General features: G+C 35.2%; 1 protein-coding gene across 1 annotated transcript in view; it reads left to right on the top strand.

Annotated features, from left to right (window-relative positions):
• Positions 1-1,321: 1,321 nt before the first annotated feature.
• Positions 1,322-24,196, top strand: part of LOC146160360 (SEC14-like protein 1) — a 29,722-nt gene continuing 6,847 nt past the window's right edge. The window contains exons 1-12 of the mRNA XM_083383380.1: positions 1,322-1,433; positions 1,502-1,651; positions 1,716-1,847; positions 3,879-4,007; positions 5,708-5,869; positions 13,247-13,340; positions 13,712-13,821; positions 15,220-15,327; positions 15,711-15,792; positions 16,076-16,164; positions 17,842-17,912; positions 23,249-23,436. Of these exons, the coding sequence (XP_083239506.1) occupies positions 1,371-1,433; positions 1,502-1,651; positions 1,716-1,847; positions 3,879-4,007; positions 5,708-5,869; positions 13,247-13,340; positions 13,712-13,821; positions 15,220-15,327; positions 15,711-15,792; positions 16,076-16,164; positions 17,842-17,912; positions 23,249-23,436 (1,378 nt within the window). The 5' untranslated portion in view covers positions 1,322-1,370. The remainder of the gene's footprint in view (positions 1,434-1,501; positions 1,652-1,715; positions 1,848-3,878; positions 4,008-5,707; positions 5,870-13,246; positions 13,341-13,711; positions 13,822-15,219; positions 15,328-15,710; positions 15,793-16,075; positions 16,165-17,841; positions 17,913-23,248; positions 23,437-24,196) is intronic.

Here is a 24,196-nt window from a genome sequence, read left to right as displayed (position 1 = left end):
AAATGGCTTTGTTTAATGAAATTCAGCCCAATAAGCATATTAAAAATGAAACATCGTAAATCGCTTGGAAGTAGAGCATTACACGGAAGTAGAGCATTACATATGCAAAGTGGAGCTGCGTTTTCCGAAACTGGTGGACACTATGCAGCAACCATCACACTAAATGCAATTTAGTGTTGGAATAAATTGAAATTTTTGTATTAGTTTGTGTGCTAAATTCAAATTCATAATTTAAATAAAACTTTCTCAAATAAATCATTTCGGTGCACATGTGGCCACAGTTCTTTCGAAATGTGTATATTTTACGCATATTTGCTCGTGTTACTTAATACTTGACCCACCCACACCAAACGCTAACTTGCACCCTAACCCAAACATTTTGTGCGTTAATTTAACAATTGTGGTAGGATTCTAGACCAGCGCCGATTTTTTGATTTTGTTTTATTGCACTCCAGATTAGAAAGTCCAGTTTAGCAAAGATAGATATAGTTGGGAATTAAATGCACATTACGACGACCTTCTTGCTGAGTAGTGCGTACAAAGCTGTCCAAATTTTGAGGTGTACAGGTGTACAATCAAGGTTTTATGCACACCTGGAGTTAAAAATCTTGCACAACTTGAACTTTTTGTGGGATTTTGGTGTACATGTGCACATGAATTGCTTAAGAAAAGCCTAAACTGTGCACTGTTCAGTTACAGAAGGCATACCGGGTGTAAAGTAAACATTGAAGTGCAATTAAATGTTTTTGCGTGCATAATTTTGGTGCAGTTAATTTTTAACTATCTTATCCTTATAATTTATCTTTTTTAAGCAACAAAAACGCATACAAGTTAAAGTTATATGATAATAATCTGTTGAGTTCAATGGGTAGTTGTACAAAAAAGGTTGAGAAACACTTTTAAACTATAATTTTTGCCAACTTTACCTTATGTGTGGCATCTTGTATTGAGGGATCTTAAAAATAGATTGTATATAATATATACATGCAGTGATTTTTAAAGGTAAAGAGAGCAAAATGCATTCGTAAAATACAGCATACTATAAATTATAGACTTTTCTTTTTGCAACGATGGTCATATTACATGCTTGGATGAAATGGTGTGTACTCCTAAAATTTTCTAGCAGGCACCAAAGCAATACTATAAAACAAGTTCACATGGATGATATGATTTAGTTAGTGTTTTACTTTTTAAAATATTACTTAATTAAATTTAAAACGATGTAAAAAATCAGGTCATTGTATTTCATAAAAGGGCTACAAATATGAATGAAATTGGTTAAATTTACGACGTATTCAATATTTGAGTCTACTTTGTTTCAGTTTATTTTATGTTTGTTTTACTGTATTAAAATAACTGGAAACTGAAAAATGGTACAGGATTATCAATCACCTGTTCGGGTTTATAAACATCCCTTTGAAATGGTTATGGCGGTGGGTGTCTAATTGTTTAAATACTTAATAAGAAACATCAGTTTTATTGCTTGTAGCTATTTTTTCAGGCATATGAAAAGCGCTTTCCAACTTGTGAGATGATTCCAGTGTTTGTTGGATGTGACATACTAAGTGAATTTGAAGATGAAGATAAGTCTACTCATGTTGTTGAAAGAAGGTGCAAATTGAACATTGACTGTCCTAGATTGCTGAAGAGGGTAAGATTTAGTGGACACAAAGCAATAATTAATTAAAACAATAACTACATGTTTTTTATTAAAGGTTGTTGGATTTGAGTTTGTTTATTTTGTCCAAAAAAATGCCCTTAATAGAAAGGAAAGGACACTTAATATCTCTGCATATAATGAAACATTCTCAAGCAGGATTGTTGTCAATGAATACTGTCATTACAGTGTAAGTGTTGTATACCTTTTAGTAATTGTTACATCCGACCACTCACAGCCAACATTAATTTGACATTCATTTTTTTTTTTTATTTACAGCTCTGCTTAAAACATGACATAAGTTTATATGTGGAGTAAGATATATTTAACTTAAGGTTTCAATACTTTCTTTGCTTGATAAATGATGTTTCCAATCAGTTTTGTTTAAAATGCATGAAACTTTTACCATGTGCAATGTTTAATTTGTTGTTGTAGTTGTTCAAGATTATATATATCATATGTGATCAGTGGCATACCCAGGGGGGAGAGGGGGTGGGTGTCCGGACCCCCCTTTTTGTTAGTGATATTATCGTTTTTGTCAGAGTTTTACTCACCATCCTCAATGTGTTTAATGTAAATAGGTCATGCGTCTTAAGCTAATGTGAAACCAAAATCACACACAAACACCGCTTTTGTCTCCTGTTTTGTTGACCGTTAACACAGGTTACTTTTTCTCTTTCATCTTTCGTTATTCATTCAGGTTAGCTGATTAGCAAGGTTGTACTGGAAAATTCACAACGCAAAGTAAAGCCTTACTTTTTTTATCGTTAAAAACTTAGAGTTAGGCGCAGCTAATGTCCCTTACTGTTCGCGCTAATATGTGATGTTGGTGTAACAACAGCATTTTTTTAACTGAAGCAGATTCTCGACTGTGGCTTTCAAAGTGGCCTTTTTTATGTAATGATTGTTACTGCAAAATTATTCTCTATAGGCATATCTTGTTTAGTGTTTAATTGACACACCGTATTTTCCCTTAAACGCAGCTTGTATTTTAGCTGATTTGGCACACTGCTCGGCTCAGATATTGTGCTAATTATGGCATAATAACTCCCGGGAAAATCGAACTTCGTTTAGCCGATCTTTGTTTAGTATTGCAGGTGGCGAGAGACGTGCTTGCAATTTAGCGTGGTCCCGAACATGGAACTTAGAAAAATGCACTGCTGATAGTTAAATCAATCACACATATTTAATCGTCTTGGTATAGTTTTTCATCTGAAGTTAATGATTGCACACTAAGCGATTTCAATGCAGGTGTTCGCTTTGCATAATTGGTTGTGTCTGATTATTTTTTATGACGTCATTATTCATTGATAGAAAATAGGGGAATTCCCTAAAAAATGAGTGACCCCATCTTTTTGATATTCTGGATACGCCCCTGTATGTGATGTAAGCAATATTGGGCCTTTAATCTTTGACATTTAAGATCGCAGGGTAACAAAGTGACTAGTCGGTCTAAAAAGAACAACTAATTTTAACTTTAGGCGCTTGCCAATTTCTCGCATTGGCCAAAAGGCGAGTGCAAAATCTTAACCTTGTATTTAGTTGATCACATTTAAATTTTCATGAATCACTGTGTTTTAGTGGCGTTGGACAATAACTACCTTGTATTGATTTTTCTTGTGTAAAAGCACATGTAAATTGTAAATCATCATACAGCTTGCCACAAATTATATGATTTGCCAATAGAATTTTCCTTTTGGCAAAATCTCAGTTTGCCAAAGTATTTGTTGTGGTCCCGCTTCGTTTACTGTCCTTCGCATTTTACAGTCACGTGTTTCGTTAATTGTACCGCATTTCTTTACTGTTTTGCCTGTGGTGAGTACCACTCGTGTGTGCTATGTAAATTGCCAATTATCCAAGATATATAAGCTTGTGCCTTTTATTCTTACGCCTTTTCAATTTTACTTTTTCGAGCGAACAATACAAGAATACAACAGTATTCATGATGTTCACTGAATTTCTTTTAAGGCCACAAACTTGTATACTATTTATACTATATGGTTTACAAACTTTGTTTTTTTATTTACCAGAAACTTAAAAAAAAAATAAAAACAGTACACCAATGGTTCTTACCCCTTCTAAGAATAATAGATAAATGTAATACTCTAGTAAATCATAGTACTTTGAGCGGCGTTTTAAAACATAGAGTGACAGAATCTGTCATTTTATAATAGATCTCCACAAAAGAATATTTTTTATAACATATCAGATCATTAAACAGGTGCATCCAGATAATCCTAACTGGACCTGCTTTGAACAATCTGCAAAAATGGAAATCAAATCTTTTTTTGGTTTTGAGTCTAGTGTAGAAAAAGTTGCTATGAAACAATACGAGGCTAATATAAAAAAGGTATTGTATTCGGTTTTAATATTGAATTAAAATACACTCCCAAAAAATATTGGTATGCTGTTTGTGGATTTCCACCATATCTAATTGTTTTTTATCAATGATTCAATTTGCCTTTGTATTTTGGTCCATATGCATAGTTCTTCAACATCCAATCCGCCATTTATTTACAAGCTCTACCTGCTTGGTAGGACAAATAGAATCACAAGTTAACATAGTTCAGATTCAACACTAACTAATATTTTTATCAGAAAATCTCATATCCACACAGCTATTAAGTAGGGATGTTCAAAGTAGAATATTGAATCCTTGGATTCAAATCCAATTCTGCCGTTTATTTTGGGTAATTGGAACCGATATAATTTAATGTTTTACCGCGGATTGTTGCGCCTAATTGCACAAACGCGAGTGGTATGTTGGACTGTCGCTGCGGCGACCAATTTACAGTGCTTGCTTTAAATATAACCTGGTAGTGCAGTGTCAGTGTTTTTTCGGGCGACCAATTACCGCGTCTCGCGATAACGTTTATCTAATAATTAAGTGTCAATCAAGCGTTATTGGGCGAGCAATCAACGTGTAATATCTGGTGTGGAGTTCGCAATTTCCCTAAATGCGTTAAGTTGCAAAAGTAACATTACGTTGTAAAACGTGCTGGCCGTCCACAAAATGCGCTATAGGGTTACTTAAGGTCAACTTTAGGCCAATATTCAGCGAGGTTATGCAGTTATTCGCAGTGTAGTTGTCAAGAATTTGTTAAGTCAATAGTAACTTTGTATTCTTTGCAGTACATTATTTGACTGCATAACAGATCACGTTAGTAAAAAAATAAGCCCTAAGGCCCAACAATGCTTGAAAAAACAGAACCGAATTGCTTAAGACTTCTGTGTAAATTGTTGCGTTGTACTCACTTGGCAAAAATATAAGTTTTGGCAACAACCTGGACGGTTGACATATTACAGTTTACACAACTGCTTCAGATGACAGTTGTTAAGAATGTTAAACATATGGGAGATTTTTTTTATTAAGATAAATCCCTTCCCCAAACAAAATCGAGGTTAAATAATTTAATAAAAATATACTAGGATTCGCTATTCTGGATTCGTTATTCTAGATTAAAAACCTATTATTCTGGAATACCTTGGGATTCTACTTTGAACATCCCTACTAATAAGTTAACTAAATGAATTGTACTTTGATCTGATTCTGGTTATTGACAAAGATTTTTACCCTTCACAAATGTCCATAATAAATTTGTTTTTTTGGTGACAGTTTAAGTTATAGTACCAGGCTGGTTTCCATTATATTCATTGCATTTGGATAGTAAAACATTTCTCCTAGTAAATATGATTTAACAACCAGACTGCAACTAAAAAAAAAAAAAGCAAGTTTACAACATTTCATACATTTGATCAACTCATAGTGCAGTTGCAAGTTTGTATCATAAATCTTAAATACGAAGCAGTCTTCAGTTGATAAAGTTTAACATATTTTGTCACAAATCCATAAATTAAGAACTTTTTATGCAAGTCTAATATCAACAACATTTATTGCTAAAGGCACACTCTGGCCTTTCGTATGGGTGTCAATTAGCCCTAGCCCATAGCAAATTGCACTCAAAGTGAAAAATATCAACTTTTGTGTTTAAGACTAGTTTTTTGGATATTCTTTTTAACTTTAATATTTTGTATGTAATTTACAAAAAGGGCAAAGAAATAATTGAGTACTATCTGAATGAACTACAGAAGAATGGTGTTACCTATATTCCAAGTTGGTCCGAACAAAATCCACACCTTGTCAAATCTGAATCTGCTGGGAGCAAGAAGTCAAATGTGTCAACATCAACACTTAAACAGTTTGACACTGAGGTATTGATTTCAGAATGTTTCCAATTTACTAGAACATTAAACAAATATTTAGTTACGCTGAGCATATCAACGAAATTGTGAGTATTATTTTGACAGCTGCCAAATTTACTGTGCTACCCTGTTAATTACCACAATGTTTTGTTTTCCTGTTTAACAAAGATTGTAATATGCTAGCTTTTTTGTTATTTTTTTGCAATTGTTTTCACTTTGTACTAAAGTGTTTGCTTGACTATTTAAAAAAATTGCCAGAAATATCAACAAAGCATTTTCAAGAGTTGTGTGAATGCCCCCCCCCCCAAATTACTTGATTTCTGTTCGACCGATTGTTAGTAAAATATCAGAATACACCAAGACACTTCGTAGGTCGGTCAAAATTTTCCATTTTATGGGTTAAAACATAATCATCCTAGTTAGTGTTTCATCTAACTTTGTGTGCAGGTGCCCAAAATTTTACGCAAGAGCCGAACATTAATTGGCAAAGTGCCCAATTTATTAAAACTAAAAGTGCCCAAATAGGCTCTGCAAAAGCCCCCTTTTGGGGCAGGGGCCCTTTTTTAGTCTGTTAATATACAGACCACCTAATCAGTGCTTACTTGCCATTGAACAAAGCATCTTGTCTAACTTGTAAATTCTATAAAACTTGTTGCCAAAGCAAAAAATATAATTACTTCGGGTTTAGTACTTCTGTTGTTATTAACCACTTTTTGTCCCTACATAGCTCGGATAAAACCAATTTGGGCACTTTTTTGTCCGTAAATCGGATAAAACTAATTTTGCCATTTTTTTGTCCGTATGTAGCTCCTCAAACTAATTTGGGCACTTTTATGTCCGTGCATAGTTCGGATAAAACTAATTTGAGCACTTTTTCGTCTATACGTAGCCCAGATAAAACTAATTTTTTTAGAGCACTTTTTTGTTCGTACATAGCTCGGATAAAACTAATTTGGACACTTTTTTGTCTATACGTAGCTCGAATAAAATTAATTTTGGCACTTTTTTAAAACTTTGGTGAAGTAAAAATGGGGTACTTAGGTATTATATTTAATAAACCTTGCAAATTAGTTATTATATGGGCTCCAGGAGAAGACTGGAACCCTCGGCCTAGTCATTATTAAGTCTGCAGGATGTGACAGATCACCTAATTACTGCTTTCTTACTATTCATTTAAAGGGGTAAATGTCAAAATTTGGTGCCAGACAAAAATAAAAATTGTTTTGGTTAGTTTCACCAGAAAGCATGCGTCCCAAGCAAGCGTTGTCACAACGGTCTCAGTTAAAGACAGTCAGTACAGAACATGACCCTCTTTATTTAGACTTTAGAGCAGTGGTTTTTAACCCGTGGGATAGTACACACTAGTGCGGATGAATAAAATTGTAATGTGGATGACAAATGTCATTCGAAAGAATGTGCAGATAAAAATGGTGCAGATTACAGGGTTGTTCCTAAGCAAAAATTTACACTCGCCAGTTTGGCGAGCGGCTATCAATCAGCACTCGCCAGGACGAAATAACACTCGCCAAATTGGTTGGCACGCCGTCTGCAAATTTCCGTCCTAGGGGGGTCATTTCTTGGGTTATCGTTAACCTGTCTTTTCTATACGTAAACATCAGAGATTGAAAACTTTAGATTTTGCGCGGAAGAGACAATTTTGCAGCTTGGCTGTAATAAAGTTATCTGTAAAATTTGCTTAACTGAAAATGGAAAACTATACTGAAAACCGTTAGCGCTACGAAAGTTTTGCGCGTTTGGGCGATTTTTCGCGACTGACCGCATTTTACGTTGATTTTACATAAAATGCGCGGCTATGAGCGCGGCCGAGCGGGTACTTTCCAACCCGGCCTAAACATTAGTTTTTATAATAGTGGTCGTTTAGTTTTATGCATGTATGAACAAATGAATGTAGTGGTCGTTTAGTTTTATGCATGTATGAACAAATGAATGACCCATAAAGCAGTTTACGCTTAAAACAATGATTTTTAGCCGAAATATTTTTTAAAAACTTTAGTGAAAAAAATAACACTGACAATTCCTAACACTGACAATTGCGCTCTATTTTTTCGTATTCTGTTTTTATGTGCTTGCAGGATGTTTCATCGCAGGTTGCTTCGCACCACAAGCAAAACGCTAAATTTCGCCTAACACTATAGTTACTGGTTCAAAAGCAAAAAATGACAAAATAATTTTCGCAAAGTTAACAACCACATGCACTAGAGCAGGGGTGGGCAACCTACGGCCCGCGAATGTAATTCATTCGGCCCGCCGCCTCTTTCACAAATTAGACACGAGTCTATTTTAAATGCTTTTTGACTATTTTAACTACGTAATTGCGAAAAATTTTTGGCAAATGTAATAAAAACAATGTAATAAAAACTTGCAAAAAATTTAAAAGAAATATCGGTACACCAAAAAAAAATCGCGATCGCTTCGCTCGCCAGGTGCGCCTTGACTTAAAACAGCAAACACTGAGCTAGATAAAAAAAAATATACGAGGCCTGCCTGATTCGCATTTTTACTAACATTTTAATAACACCATTCTTAGTTATCAATTTGTGCGGCCCGCAGAGACCTTTTTAAGTTTCGTTTTGGCCTGCGACTAGAAAAAGGTTGCCCACCCCTGCACTAGAGGTTCTGTGCGGCGCGACGCCCTATAGTGTTTCGTTTCTATTTTCCAAGGGCGTCCGCAATGGTTTCGATTCGTATCTAAACTTAATTACGACATACAATATTTAAAGACAGTTATTTTTTAAGCTTTGGCCTGACTGACCGCTATGAACTTTAAAAGATCGCAACAACATACTTACGTAGACTAATTACTAATTATCAGCTGTAGTTACACAATTAAAGGCGATATTTTGAATATCGTAGTGTTCAGTGGTCCGTTTCAGTCCCTCAAAACATTTTGAAAACAATGCTTACAAATATTATTATTATAAGACATTTGCTTCGAACTTATTGTTACCCAAAACTGCAGCAACTGCTTATAATTTTCTTCAATAAATACAGAAAAGTAATTTTTTTATCGCTGGGTACGTCCAATAACCTTTTCCAAAGGCGTCAATGACCGGGTTAAACCTTAGCAACGTTCGTGTTAAGCAATAAACCTCATAACTGTTTACCACTGCAGCAATGACGTCTTTGGTTGTTTGCCGGTAAACGACTTTTTTAAACGGGACAAAGAGTCTTTATTACGAACTTCGAACGTGACTTCGATCAACCTTATTATTTGTGTAGTGTTGCATGTATTTGCACCTTAGTGTTAAGGAAATAACTGGCGCTAAGTAATATTTCGCTTAGTAGTAGTGCTTAACACAAGTTGTCCTACACCAACTAATTAAATTTCCCGCTGAAGCCACTCGCCAGTCGGGCGAGTGGGTGTCAATCAGCACTCCCCCGGAGCGATTTGCACTCGCATTGGCGAGCGGGCGAGTGCTTAAGCCCAACCCTGATATTATTAGTTCTATAACAGTAATTGAATAAACTGGTACGCCCACTTAAGCGTTACAGGTACAGTAAGATAGTCTACCATTGTTTTAATTGAGCTACTAAACAAACAAACTTGGCTAAACACGTCTCGCATATTTTTCGTAACGAAAACCTGTGACTTATATTGATGGAAAATTACTAACAAACGTAAAGTCGTAGCAGCAATTGTTCAAATTGCGCGAAATTCAAGCAAATAAGTAATCACGGTAAATACCATACTGCATCCAACGAAAAAATACAATTTGAAAAGTAAATTTGCTTAGTGTTTAAACCGCTACAATACGTGCGATGTTTTGCTAACTCAGTCCAAATGTTGCGTAGTCTAAACTCGGTTAGGGTTGTTATAAGTTGTCTGTGTAAGTGTCTTGGTGCCTCATAAAAGAATGTTAAGGAAAACGCTGCAAAACACGCAATATTTTGCGAAATTATACTATCTTTTACGTGGTTAAACAAACTGCAAAAAAGCTATTATATATACATAAAAGTATAAACTTTGCCACATGACACTTTATTTTTACCAAGGCAATGCATTTTAATCAGGTTATTAGCTTATAAATGTGTGAAAACGTTTTACCCTTTTCGTCAAGAGATTTTGCGAGAAGTCGCATGCGCGCCCTTTCGAGTTAACATGCGAGAAGTCACACGCCCGCCCTTTCGAGTTAACATGCAACCACTGTTGTGTGATGTTTTTAAAATGGTACGACTCAATAATCGACTATAGCACACAACACTTGGCTAAGCATGTCATACATCTTTTCAGTAACGAAAACCCTTGACATTTGTCAATTGACAATAACTCTCAAACGTAAAACTTCAGGTTATACCAGCAGTTTGTTTAGACTTGCTTGATAGCGTGATATTTAAGCAAATACCTAATCTCAGTGCTAAACTGCGTCAAACTTAAGAAAATCCTCATTGAAACAACAAATGCTTTCTGTTAAACTGCTGCAATGAACGCAATATTTCGCAAACTCTCCCAAGTATTGCATGGTTAAACCCATTGTAAGAAGTCATTAGGCTTTGGCTCCAATCAGTATCACAATATTGCTGGGAAGGCTTGTTGTACGATATACGTGTAGGTTTCCGGATGTTTAATCAAATTATGTTTAGTAATCGGCCCGTGTGGTAGCAGTATTTGACGTCCAACGAAAGAAAACCTTGTTTGAAAAGTAAATCTGCTTAGTGTTCAAACTGCTAGAAGTTTCAAACTTAGCCTATTGTAGACACCAAAGCGCTGGTCGTCCCTTGACTTATAAGGATTTAAATTAAATTACTCTTTTCATACGTTTTTTTATACACAGCAGCAACAAAATATGTAGCGACGTTCATCGATCCAGAATTGCTAACAAACTTTCTTTCTATTTTACCCACTTGCCAGGCGACTCACTTAAAAGGAGCAATATGAGCCATATGTTTCTCTGTCTGTTTCCCCAAAACGCGAACATGCTGACCACTCACAAACTTTTCCATTTTTTATTATATTAGATAGATAAAAAGTGCGTCGTTTGTTTGGCGATAGATTTAGCTTTCTTACGCATTTTTGTATTACAGAATGTCAGTGGGCTATTCTTAAAATCCAAACTGTTGATCTTCGAAAAGACCACGATTATGAAGAGTGTTTTATAAGAATTAATTAAACACATAACAATAAATAAAAAAAAATGGACAATTTGCGATAAAAGTTACTGCTGATCCAAGTAGGCATTGTAACATATTTCCTGCTTTTATGGGTTATTATGGTTTAATTCAGTTGCAGTTCCTGATTTGCAATTCTTCCACAAAGATTTTTACAAAAATTACTCTCAAGAAACACAAAAACTTTGTCAAAAGCCATAATTTTACAAATTTTGACTTTATTTTAATCTATAAACTTCTTAAAATCAGTCCCCTAGGTGCTGAAAACAACTTTATTCTTTAAATCGTAGACAGACGAGGCCCTTAAAAAAATTTTAACTTCATTGACTTTTGTGGGCCCTAGTTATAATTTATAACCAGTGGTAGGATTCAAATTTTTTGTCAGCCGGTTCTATCACAAAACTCATATATTTTAGCCGGTTCTGTTACAAAAAGTCATATTTTCCAGGAAATAATTTAAGTAGTTGCAAGAAGAGAATGCAACCCCAGGTTTAAACGAATGTTGCCAACCGTCCGAATCCCATCCCTGCTAACAGCACAGCCACACTAAAAAGCTCCAGTCGTCTCATGACTTGTACTTATGACGCAATAATTAAATTTTTAAACAAACAATCACAAAAGGAAAATTACTACCATTATAAAAATTAACAAATGTCTGACTATAACGTGCGGCCTTGACCATTGCATGTTTTGAGAAAAACATAACGTGAGCTACTTGGATCTTAAAAATCAATATATGAGATAAGATGCAAAAATCCATTGATAGTAACCAGGCTGGCAGAATCTTGCCAGCCTTCTGGTGACAAGCATTTTTGGCGAAAGTTCTTCGGTGTTTGGTCACCCCCTAAACTTAAATGATGTGTTCGCCTGAGGATCTATGAACCTTGCCATGTTTTGGCGATAAACAAGGTTATCAATAAGTAAGTTAGACAACAAAACGTAGCGCCAAAGGGGCAAAAATTTTTGTGACATTAAGTCATTAACAAGTACATAAGGGACATGTAAAAGTACAACCAGGGGCCTGGGGCCTTTGGGATAGGATTTGTTCAAAACAAAGACACAGAAACCTTGGAAAACCAGGCTAAAGTTAAATTTTTTTGCATTTGCGTAATTAAATAACCAAAAATATACTTTAGGCCTTAGGTGGAGAAGCATAGCCTGGTAGATCCTTAATATGCTGATGCGAAGGTTATACCTGTACATTTAACAGGAATGGGGAATTCCACTATACAGGAAATCAACTCAATATAGAAGTACTTGCCAATTTAAAGTAAAACTGCCAACACGTAACAATTGTATGATAAAAAGCGTGTACTTTTTAAATAACAAACCATCTATATGCCTTACACTGGCTTTTTCTCACCAAACAATGTGCTTCACACTACCGTAACTTTTTTCAAAATGACACAACAAAATTAATTTCTGCCAATTGTAGTGTGTAATGTTATTACATATTTCCAGTGTTCAAAAATGGATTTAATTAAATATGTGTGGAAACAACCACAAGGTATTTTGTAAATTGGATGTTGGAAAAAAAAATTTTTTTACATAGTCGCCAAGTCGCCAGCATTCTGCCATACTGATAGTAACCAGTAATGCTAACCGGTTCGCTAATCTCATAAAATTTCGCGAGATGGTTCTAGAGAACCGGTGCGAACCGGCTGAATCCCACCACTGGTTATAACCCATTTCAAGGGAAGGTGCAAGTGCGTCCAATGGTACTCTCTAAAATGACTGTTTTTTTTTTTTGTTTTTTTAATAAAAACATGTAACATTGAAAAAATAAATTGAATTACAATTTTTTGCTACTTGAGACTAAATAAACAAAAAATATATCGCACTTCTGTAAAGCATTTTTGTACATGTTTTCTATGTGACTATAGTCTACAGCGGTTGACCTTTCAAAATGCAATTTCAGCCAAATTAATTTTTATTTTTGTGCTAATCGAAGACTTGAAAAGTTCAGCCATCTTTCGATATGTAGCTAATTTGGCACTTTTTTAGTCAGACGTTGCTTAATTAAAACTTATTTGGGGACTTTTTTGTTTGTTTGTATTTTAAATTAAACTAACTTGGGCACTTGTTTATTCGCATGTAGCCTGGAAATAAGTAATGAAATAAACATGGGGTAGTGAATGTGTTCTATTAATCCTTGCAAAATAGTGAGTGTGTGGGCTCCAGTAGATGGCTGTAGATCAACATTTTTAAATTGTCATAGTTTTTAGAACTAGTCATCTGCATTGTTATGTTTTTTCTTAGGACGAAAGAACCCGAACATCCTCAAGTTCTTCAGTCTGTAACGCCAGTAATCTTACACCGCAAAACGAACGACATGTTGGAGGAATAGGAGATGGTGAGCTGGTGATCTTAAGTTGTTGTCACCAGGGCGGTCACAGTGACCTATTTTAAATTAATGTTGAATTGTTTTAAACATGTTTGTTTTAAAAAGTGATCCATTATATTTGTAAAACAGGTTACCTTTTTTGTATCAGTCATTGGTTATATGCCTCACCGATAAAAAGTACACTTTCTCTTTTTTGCTTGTCTAAAAAATATGTGCTGCATTCCAATTTAATAAACAGGGGTTTGAATTCTCTAGTTAAAGAAATGTTTTCCACTATCAGAAGCACATAATCCTAAACTTGTACATTCCAATTAAAGATTGTGTTCCTTTTTGTCATAATTATAATTTGTTTTTACATATTTATTTGTTCATAAATATAGAAAAGCTAGAAGAGGACTACATCGAGAACAATCTTGGAGTACTTCAACCGTTGGAAGAGAGTAAATTAATCCAGCTGCGTAAATGGCTCTCTGATACCCACAATGGAAAAGTAAGTCACACACAACCCAGTAGCTTTTTACTTATAATTATAACCTGGTTTCAGAAGAAGCCATTTAAAGGCTTACCACTGTGAGTCAGACAAACCATGTTTTTTTTTGCAAAATAATTGATCTTATGATATTTAAGGAGACAAACTTTTAATGTTTATAGTTCTAGCACAGGGGTGTCCAACTCAAACATGCCGGCGTGCCAATTTTTATCTTATAACCTCCTCCCATGCCAAAGTTTCGTAACCGTACCAATTCTTTTTAATCATAAAAGCGCTTTTTTACCAGAAATAACAACGTTTATTTAAACTTGAAAAAAAAAATGTCTAGTAGAAATGCGCATCACTACATCAAATTGTCTCTCGGTGAGCTCACTTCTTGTTTCTTAACACCAAGCTATATAATATTATGTGAATGCTAGCCTCCACACAGTATAATGTTACTATATCAAAAGTAATTGTTGGTTGTCTTGATTGCCGCGATTGTTTTGTATTGTGAACAAACAATGGCAATTGGCTGTATAACAAACTCAGTATTTTCTGACAATTGGCTGAACTGAATAACAAATTGAGCTTTTTTGGCAATTGGCTAAATAACAATTTTAGTATTTTTTGGGAGGGCCTGCATGCCATTTGTTGTTGCGTGCCAGTGCTACTTTATACTAGCCATGCACCACTGGCCTAGTGTCTAGTTTGCCCAAGAGGTTGCAGGCCGGATGAATATCAAAATTATTACAATTTTTAACTTCCCACTATGCAGTCTACTTGCAGCTATTATTGTTGCGCCATAGCATATATTAAGCTCTATGTTATTTTATATAAAACCCAATGTGGCCAGTGTCAGCATTTTATATACAAATTTGGTGTGCCATTAAAGTATTGCATGTCCCTGGGCTAAGACTACAGATGTAAAGTAAATTCAAATCCAGGACTGTTGTTTTTATCGCAAGTTTGATTTGCAATGGTAATTCATTTTCATTGTTTTACCGCGCTGGAGGTGGCTCTGTGTTTGGTATATACTATTACTATATATTCTAGTTGTATGTTTGAATACCTGACTTCTCTGTGGTTTAAAATAAAGAGCTTACCTAAAAAGTGATTATTTTTGCACTTTTCTGCTGATAATTACTTGCCTATTGCCATTTTTTCCATTGAGCAAAATTACAGGCCAATAAAAACAATTGGGCAATGAGATATCATATTATTACAGATTTCACAATATTCTTACTTTGGTACTGTTAAAATGCTGTTCTGTTTTGGTGCGTTTTTTCTAATTTATTCAACCGGAAAGAAAATTTTGTCGAAACATTTTCAGACATACAAGCAGAAAATTTTGTTTCATTTGCATAACTGATTGCTTTTAACATGGGCACACAGTTGTTACCAAATGTTGTTTTACAGATACCAAGGGACGAACACATCCTGCGCTTTCTGCGATCACGGGATTTTCACATGGAAAAAGTGAAGGAAGTTCTCTGTCAATCATTGTCATGGAGGAAACAGCATCAGGTATATCATTAATTGCGAAATAAATGTAATATTTTAGCCATGTTCAACTAGGTGCATTTTTATGGTCTATTATTAGCAAGAACCTATGGAATGTGAGACATTTTAAACATACTGTAGTTGCGATGCCATAAACGACTATATATAGAAATGCTATTTAAACTGATAGTTCTTTCAACCACTATAGACCCTTGGTAATGCTGGGTGTTTCTTCCTGTTACCACACTCTCAGAGAAAATAAACAATGGTTAACTGCAATATTATTTTAAAAACTTGTGTATGACCAATTTTATCTTTTATAATTTAACAAAAATATTTATCAACTGAAATTTGTTTTAAATATAACTGGCCAATTGGTGATTTTTTTTAATTATTTGTTTTTGCAGATAGATCGCTTGTTGGATATATGGTCGGCACCTGAATTGCTCCAGGAATATTATCTGGGAGGTTGGCATCACCATGACACCGGTGCGAGCAACTCTAATTATCTAGATTTTTAACATATTTTGAAGTGTTTATCTGTCTTTTGCGCCATCGTCGCTGTGCATATTTGTCTGTTTAGTAAAAAGTTTAAGATTACAGATGTTGGCTAATAAGTAAATTACATTTTGTTCACAGAGTGTATATTTGTTGTCATTTATTTGCCTATTCTTTGTATGATCTGTGGCCCTGTATTTTTACGAGATTTATTGTTGTAATTTGCTACCGAATACCATTCTTAACAATTTGAATGCATGATTCTCAATTTTAGATGGACGTCCACTGTATGTTCTTAAACTTGGTCAGATGGATACAAAGGGACTTTTAAAAGCAGCTGGCGAAGAACAAATACTCAAACATGTAAGTGTGTTTTATTTTACATTGAAATGCAAGGATAACAGTACTAAAATAAACCCATTTTTATTGAAATCATTTATTGGTTGTTTATTCATTTAATTGATTTGTAATCCCCAAAATACTATAAATATATTACGACTTCATCTTTGAAATACATGTTCTTGTGGATAAGGTATTGCTTTTAAAATGTCTGATGCATAATTCACACAACCACAAGTTCCTAGGTTTCGTCCACCTTTTATTCTTTTTAAGTTTATTAGAAATATCCACCTTTTGTTGTTTTTAAGTTTATTAGAAATATAAAATTAGCTTGTCAGGAAAGATGATGATATAAGTATAAAACAGAAATTCAGCGAAAAGTAAAAAAATAAACAAAAAAATGCTTTTATCTTTATATTTTAAAGAAACCTTACTGATTAAAGCCTAGCAAAACCTGTAAATACACATTTACACAATAATGTTTTTTTCCAGATCAAGGTATTTTTTTCTCCTAAAATTTTATTTTAATTTAATTATTTTTATGTAAGTTTATTCTTTAAACGTCTGGACAATAACAATATTAATATATATAACATATTTCTTTTTTGTGAAGGCATAAATGCTATTTTTAATGTTCATACGTTTGCTTATCAATAAAAAAATAATGACAGATGGAGGACAAACTAAAAAAAGCTGGCTATAAAGAGGTCATCAAATGTTTCTCCTCCAGGGCCAGATAGTTGGACAGATTGACAATGGCGGGCCGGATATAAATGTTGTTGTTGAACTTCGTTAACTTCAGTATTGCTAAAATCAAAGGAAATATGAAATTCTTGGGTACACTATGCACGGATCTGTAATGTAGCTTAAGCTATGAAATTCTTGTTCAGTTAAAATTTTGGCGACCTCTGCTTCAAAATTCTTTTTACACAATGTAAGGCTATATACGAAGTGAAATACAATATGTTCTTCCACATAGCAAACGCTTTTTAACCTTTCCTTATGCGTTAAACTTTGTTACGTTGTTTACGAATTGCCTTCGTGTTACGTCGTAATGCCCCAAAAGTGGCGTGATGTTTACCGGTTAAAACCGGTCATTCTACATTAAACGTGGCGGTGAAAACACGTGTGTTTTATGCGCTTCAGAAATCTAACTGCAAGTTAACACTTCTGGGTGAAAAAAACACACTGAAAAAACGTCGAAGTATTTCTCAAAATAACGGGCACATTATTTGTGTTCGTGACACTATTAATTAATTAAAAGGCAACATGCAATATCTACCTCTACTTATCGTAGCCCCTCTCTTGCAATTACTATCCAATACTACTCCACCTCAGCTTTTCTTAGTTTCCATTTTATCAACTAAAACACTTTCCCCTAAAAAGTAATTTAGTTGCGAGAGTTAAGAACTTGTAAAATAAAAATATGTCCTCTATTTGGTGCACCCGACATGAAAGGAGGTGTAGAAACCTGCTGATTAGATGTGTGAAAAGGGGAATTTTCGGGCAGATTTAACTTGGTGCCGTCAGGGTAACTTGGCGAACATCCACTGCTGTTTTAAAATATATATCTGCGTTTAAATCCAAAACAGACTGATGTAAATTTTCAAATCTTTAATTTTCTTCTTATTTGCTTGAAATTAAAAAAAATAGAATTGGAAATGTTTTTACCCCTCATTCATAGGTTCTTTTGTGTCGCAGGTACTCTACATTATGGAAGAAGGGCTCATGAAATGCAAGCAGGCCACTGCGAAGAAAAACAAACCTATAAGGTATTTTTGATTTCTTTAGCTTATTATGCAAATTGAAGGTTTGGAAGGGTCGTTAAAATCTACTTTTTAAATTTGTAAACAAGATTTTTTATGATTTATCGCATTAGGCGTCTTAACTTTTTCCAGCTGCGTAAAAATACTCTGATAACTTCTTCTGTAAACGATGTTGTTAGGAACATTATATCTTTTCTGAATAATTCGAACCGTAAAAAAATTAACCCTTTTTTATTCAATCTGGTAAAATTCCATGTAAACGTAATATGCCCATTTTTGTGATTACGTACTGTATTTTCAATCCGGACTTTGCATGAATGCAGTAATTATATTTAAACATTTGGTAATTCAAGTAGATCATTGGTTCTTAAACTTTTCGGGCCGCGCTTCCCTTGACACAGTTTACCGCACCTTGCGCCCTCCTTTCCAAATAATATTTTTAATAGCCACAAAGGTAATATGCGTTTACTTTTATTTTACATGTAGAATAGTCTGCATTATACGGCAGTGTTTTCAGAATAACAAAAGCATCGCACAGACAGTTCAAAGAGGCATTTAAATGTAAACCTGGCAAATTATGCGAAAGTTGGTTGGTTTCTGTGATTTTGTTTAGGTAAGCGGTAGAATGTAATATTATTAGGGATGTTCAAAGTACAGATCCAAGTTATACTAGCATAATAATTCAAGAATATCTAATCCTAGTATAATTTTACTAATAACCCGCCTGGTTTTGATCACCCGCTTGGCTTCAATTAGCACCATCCCTTACCACATTGTCTGCGTCTCTCGCTTGGCGTGCTGTCCAAGACCACCTGTGCTAAAACATTTAAGGCTTGTACATGAAACCCGTTACTTTTATACATTACACATTGTTTGGGTCCCAAAACAAACGTTAATAAACAGTAACTATTTAGTAGTAATTACCGAACAATGAGTCGTGAAATTGCACAGGACTTCCAATTGGGTTGCAATCGACGCGCTCGACGTCGTTTTGAGCGAGCGCTACGTGCGGCCGAAATGTTAATAAAAAAACGTGTAGATATAGTAGATGGGGCGTAATTGTTTTGCCACCGCTATAGGCCTTGATACCCTTGATCCATGTGCAATTAGGTGCAACCGCAGCAAAACGAAAGAATAATAGCGGTTTTTAAATCTTATATATATAAAATGGAAAGTTTGTCGGCCGGCCGTCGTCAACACGTTCACGATTTAGGGAGACAGACAGAGCAATCTCGCTCATATTGCTCCCTCTTAAGCGATTCGCCTGGCGAGTTGGTAAAATAGCAAGAAAGTCGAGTGCTCCTAGTTAAAAAAAACTGTTTCTTTCAATGAAAGAAAGTCGCGCATCTCAAGCGAGCGCCGTCGCAAACCGGTCACGGGTAAGCAATTTTTATTTTTAAGGCGTTTGTTAGCAATTCTGGATGGATAATATCGCTACATATTTTGTTGCAGTGTATAAAAAACCGTGTGAAAAGAGTAATTTAATTTCAATCTTTATAAGTCAAGGGACGACCAGCGCTTTGGTGTTCTACAATAGGCTACACGTAAAGGCTAAAAAACATAACATGTTATGAAATTTATTGTAACCGAACGTGTGCAACCTTCTAACTTAAGTTCAAAACTTCTAGCAGTATGTTTAACCACGCAAAGTGGCAAAGTTTATACTTTTATGTTTAATAGCTTTTTACAGTTTGTTTAACCACGTAAAAGATAGAGTTAGCTCCACCAGGCAACAAATCGATAGATAGAAATCGCTCTTCTGGTGTAGACGAAGTATGAGAGTGCGTTAGCCATCTTATATACTGAGAAGTAAAAAATTGCAAAAACTGTAGATTAAAATTAATAATTCTAGACGTCGCTGAAGTATGCGATAAGCTGTGACGCGCCGTCGGACAACAGATTGCCGGATACCACGAATCCTTTTTGTTTATGGTGTTAGGGCATTTGTCAATCCGAAATGATTCAATGAACCGTCTTTTGTAATAGTGCGGTTCCTAGTCTAGAATTTTACAATTATCTCAATCAATTCCGTGTCGAAGTTCAACCGCATGCTCTGCCAGAGCTGACCGGGATGCCCTTTCGTGGCGGACATCAAGCATATGATTTTTTTTTAAGTTTCCTGGTATGAAAGGAACGTTTAGTTTCCCCTATGTATGTTGCTGAACAACCTCCACAGGGAATCTCATAAACAGCCCCTTGACGTTTTTCTGGTTTAACTGGATCTCACGTAAAAGATAGTCTAAGTTCGCCTAATATTGGGTTTATTGCAACGATTTCCTTTACATTCTTTCATGAGGCATATTGCATTTAAAACTGCTATTTTAATAGTAACCAATATTTAGTTTCAAACGAGATTTCATTTACGTTGGACGCTATATAGTACTGGGATTATACTTGCTTGGAGATCATGCAATGCGAACAAAGGCTGCTACAACTTAAGGTTTTACGTTTGTGAATGGTTACCTGTCGATATATGTCATAGATGTTTCACAGTCACGCAGATAATTGCGATAAATCTATATACATATCACAAAATTTCGTTCCGCTAGAGCCGGTTGGGTAAGCGCCTATTAACTATAAACTAAACTAACCCGAGAATGATGTGGCGCTGGAAATACGTATTTGTTGGGGCCGACAATCGCCTTCGTAAATCACAATGGTGTTGCCATTACAACACTGGTTGTACCCTTAAAAGGTTTTATTTTAAACGTGTATTTCGACGATTTATTCTAGACACAATACGGAACATTAACAATCGTTTACTTACTAAATTGCCAGTAATTTTGAAATCATCGGTTATAAAGCGAGATATGAGTACTCTGACACGTTAGGGGTCAAATGGTCACCGGAGAACGATTTGGCACCGGAAAATTTACTTTTCAAACGGATTTTCTTCTATGGACGCAGTGTGGTATCTACCGGGATTACGTATTTTCTTGAATTTCGCGCAATTCGAACAATTGTTGCTACGACTTCAGCTTTATTTTGTTAGTGATTTCCGATGGATATATGTCACGGTTTCCGTTACGCAAAATATGTGAGACGTGCTTACCTTATGTGTTTAGTCGTTCATTTAAACAAAACACACAAATGTTACAACGTAAGTCGTAATGTACAATAGTGATAAAGAGCCCACAGCAGGATGGATTTACTTTCAAACAGCGGCTAAAAGCATAGGGACGATCAGCTGCCAGTGCCAAATTGCTGTTTTACTATTATAAGCTATATGATTTTTGCGAATAAAAAAACACATATTATGAAATTTCTTTTACCGAACGTGTAGCTCCACGTAGCGCAACGATTCGAGAAATTAAAATGTTTTACCACTTTACACACTATTTTCGCACTATGTAGCACTCTAGCCAGGATATCACGATATCCGTAACATTAATAGGCCTATTCAGTACCATGGTAAATTGTCTTTTGTAAATGATCGGCAATAACACGCGGCTCAATATAATATGTAAAAGCTATTAAGAGGTCACAGTTTGATGAAATCTTACATTTTGTTTAACCTATATATTGGAGAATTATTTGGCCCGGGGAATACGCATTTGTTATGAACACAGCGCCTTTGCCGATATGTAGGGCCTAATATTGTTTCTGCTTTCACAAGGGCCGCATCCTACTTTTTTTTTTTTTTTTTTTTTATTTCGAGAAAGTATTTACTCGACCCATTTTATACACAATACGGAACATTACTTTCGGTTACATGTTAAATTACAGATTCATTTATACTTACACGGAAATGGTACACCATAATATGCGATGGTGATCAACGATCAACAGCGTGATGGCTTCATACAAGTTTAGCCAGGCAAAATCGAGCCATTGCACAAATGCACGTAATATATCGCGCTTATTGCAAATGGCTGCATATTATTAAGTAAATACCCTATTATTTAACCTGGGCAACTCCGGTTATTTCGTCTGTTTTAATAATAAATGGAAAAGTTTAATCGGCGAACAAAAGGAACGGTGACGTCAAAGTGCGCTTGCTTTTCCACGGGCGCGCAGGACGTATCGTAAAACTCTTACCGTAACCGCGCAAAAAATTTTTAAGCGCGATTACCTGCCTGAACATAAAAATCATTTACCAAAAGGGCTTCCGACGAGCCCCACAGTTTAAGAACACCCACATTTTCCTTATGTCTTGTGATTAGTGGCTTTCCATTAAATCACTTGTTTAAAAAATGATTTTCTCACAAGCATTTTGTAGTGCTGTTACCTTAGATCAGGGGTTCTTAAACTTTTTTTACCACGGACCCCTAACATTTTTTGGAGCTCGCGCGGACCACGCTAGGCCAAAAAAATTAAAAAAATGACGTCATAAATTTACGTCACAATACAAATAGACTTAAATCTGCTGATTTTGGTCCAAAAATGTGAAAGTGAAATGAAGTCTTATTACAGTCAGTGTAAAACCGCTCTATTTTCAATTAAATTGTTCTCTTTGATAAATTGATTTACTTCTAAAATATACACTAATATTTCGATTAGGCGTTGATGGACCCCCTAAAACTAGTTCACGGACCCCCAAGGGGTGAATGGACCCCAGTTTAAAACCCCCTGCCTTAGATGCTATGTTTTTTCAAATTTAGCAATCTTCAACAAAAGAACGATGTACGGGTTGAGCAGGGTCATATCAGGTAAATTGGGTACCGCAAAATAATAAACGCACGTTGTTCATTGAAACTGATCGCTTGCACTTTTTTTAGGAAGTGTGTGCTTTTTATTTATACGCAGTGCCAATTACAATAAAAGCTCAAGTTTGCTCGGCCAATTTTATTTATTAAAGTTTGCATGTCGCTTTTAAAGTAGATGTATTATACTATTATTGTTGTTACACCTGACAGGTTTTCATTTGTTTTTATTATTTGGATGATGCGACTATAGTGAGTTAATCACTTTCACTTTGCTGCTTTATCAACTGAAGAACATTTTGTTACCTAACTTTTCCTCAATCGGTTACATTGTTTAACACCAGTTCCGTTGCTGCCACAGTTGTTTAGCAGACATGTGCAGTAATTGACTAACGCAATAGTTCTTGGTTTGGTGCCGTCGCTTTGCTTTTGTCCTGGCAGTATGAGATTTGCTCGAAAAAGTTTTGCATGACCTGCGTCTTTTTTGTGTACGTCTTGGTTAGGTACAAAAAAGCCTGTTATCTAATTTTGACAATTTCTGTATCTCTTCACTCGATATTTCCTGCTTTCTATTCCCTAAACAAAACTTGTTGAGTAATAACCGAATAACATGACTGCGTTTGTTACCACTTTGATTATTGTTATTAATCAAACACATATTGTGATGGCATGTTGTTTCACCCACTTTTCTTCCTCCAGCTCGTGGACTTGCATCGTAGACCTTGAGGGATTAAACATGCGTCACCTATGGCGCCCAGGAGTGCAGGCCTTGCGTCGCATCATTGAAGTCATTGAAACGAACTACCCTGAGACAATGGCCCGTTTGCTAATCGTACGGTCACCCAGGGTATTTCCAGTTTTGTGGACCCTTATAAGTCGCTTCATAGGTGAGATATTTTACCCTAATTAGGTATCGTGTTAAACGTGATATATATCATATATATATAATATTATATATTTTTTAAGTTTAAACTCTTTGTTATGTCCTGATGTGGTGTGATAGTGCATTTGATCACCAATCGGACTCTGTAATTACCTGCCGCATTCTTAAAAAATACCCCCTTCCAAATACCCAACAGACCGAGTGCCAAACCTTTGCTTAAATTTGTTTTGTTGTACCTCTTTTTCAATGAAAAACGTTTTGTGGTAAGCTCTTATGCAACGTAATGCTTCATAACGGAATATGTGTTGTGATTCTTGTCACTTCCTGGATACTTTAACGTGTTATTGATACCAACTATGTTTTGATGTTTTCTCTCTTTGAGTTAGTAACCTACTGGTTATGACGCATTGAGTCTGAAATCTAAATAATTATTTAGTAACGTAGGTTTCATTTCCACAAATGAATATTAAGCTATACACTATCAGGTGTTTGACCAAATATTTGCGTTATGCACTACCAGGTGTTTGACCAAATATTTGTAATAATGCGCCAGTTTTAAAACATTTTAAATTACACATCTTATACCATATGGCTTTCGCCAAATTTGTTGGATACCATGAAAATATTTGCTGTAGCTTTGTTAACTTTATTGATCCTTAATTTTATGCAAATCCTATTTTTGGTAACCGAAATAAAAACGTCTCACTAACTTATAGATTATACCAGCCAAAGGGTAATCTTATAAGTAGAAAAAGTTTTAGCAT

The sequence above is a fragment of the Ascidiella aspersa genome, chromosome 3, assembly GCF_963924565.1.
Source record: "Ascidiella aspersa chromosome 3, kaAscAspe10.2, whole genome shotgun sequence".
NCBI lineage: Eukaryota > Metazoa > Chordata > Ascidiacea > Phlebobranchia > Ascidiidae > Ascidiella > Ascidiella aspersa.
Note: the sequence above shows the minus strand (reverse complement) of the source record. Positions and strands in the feature narration are given on the sequence as shown.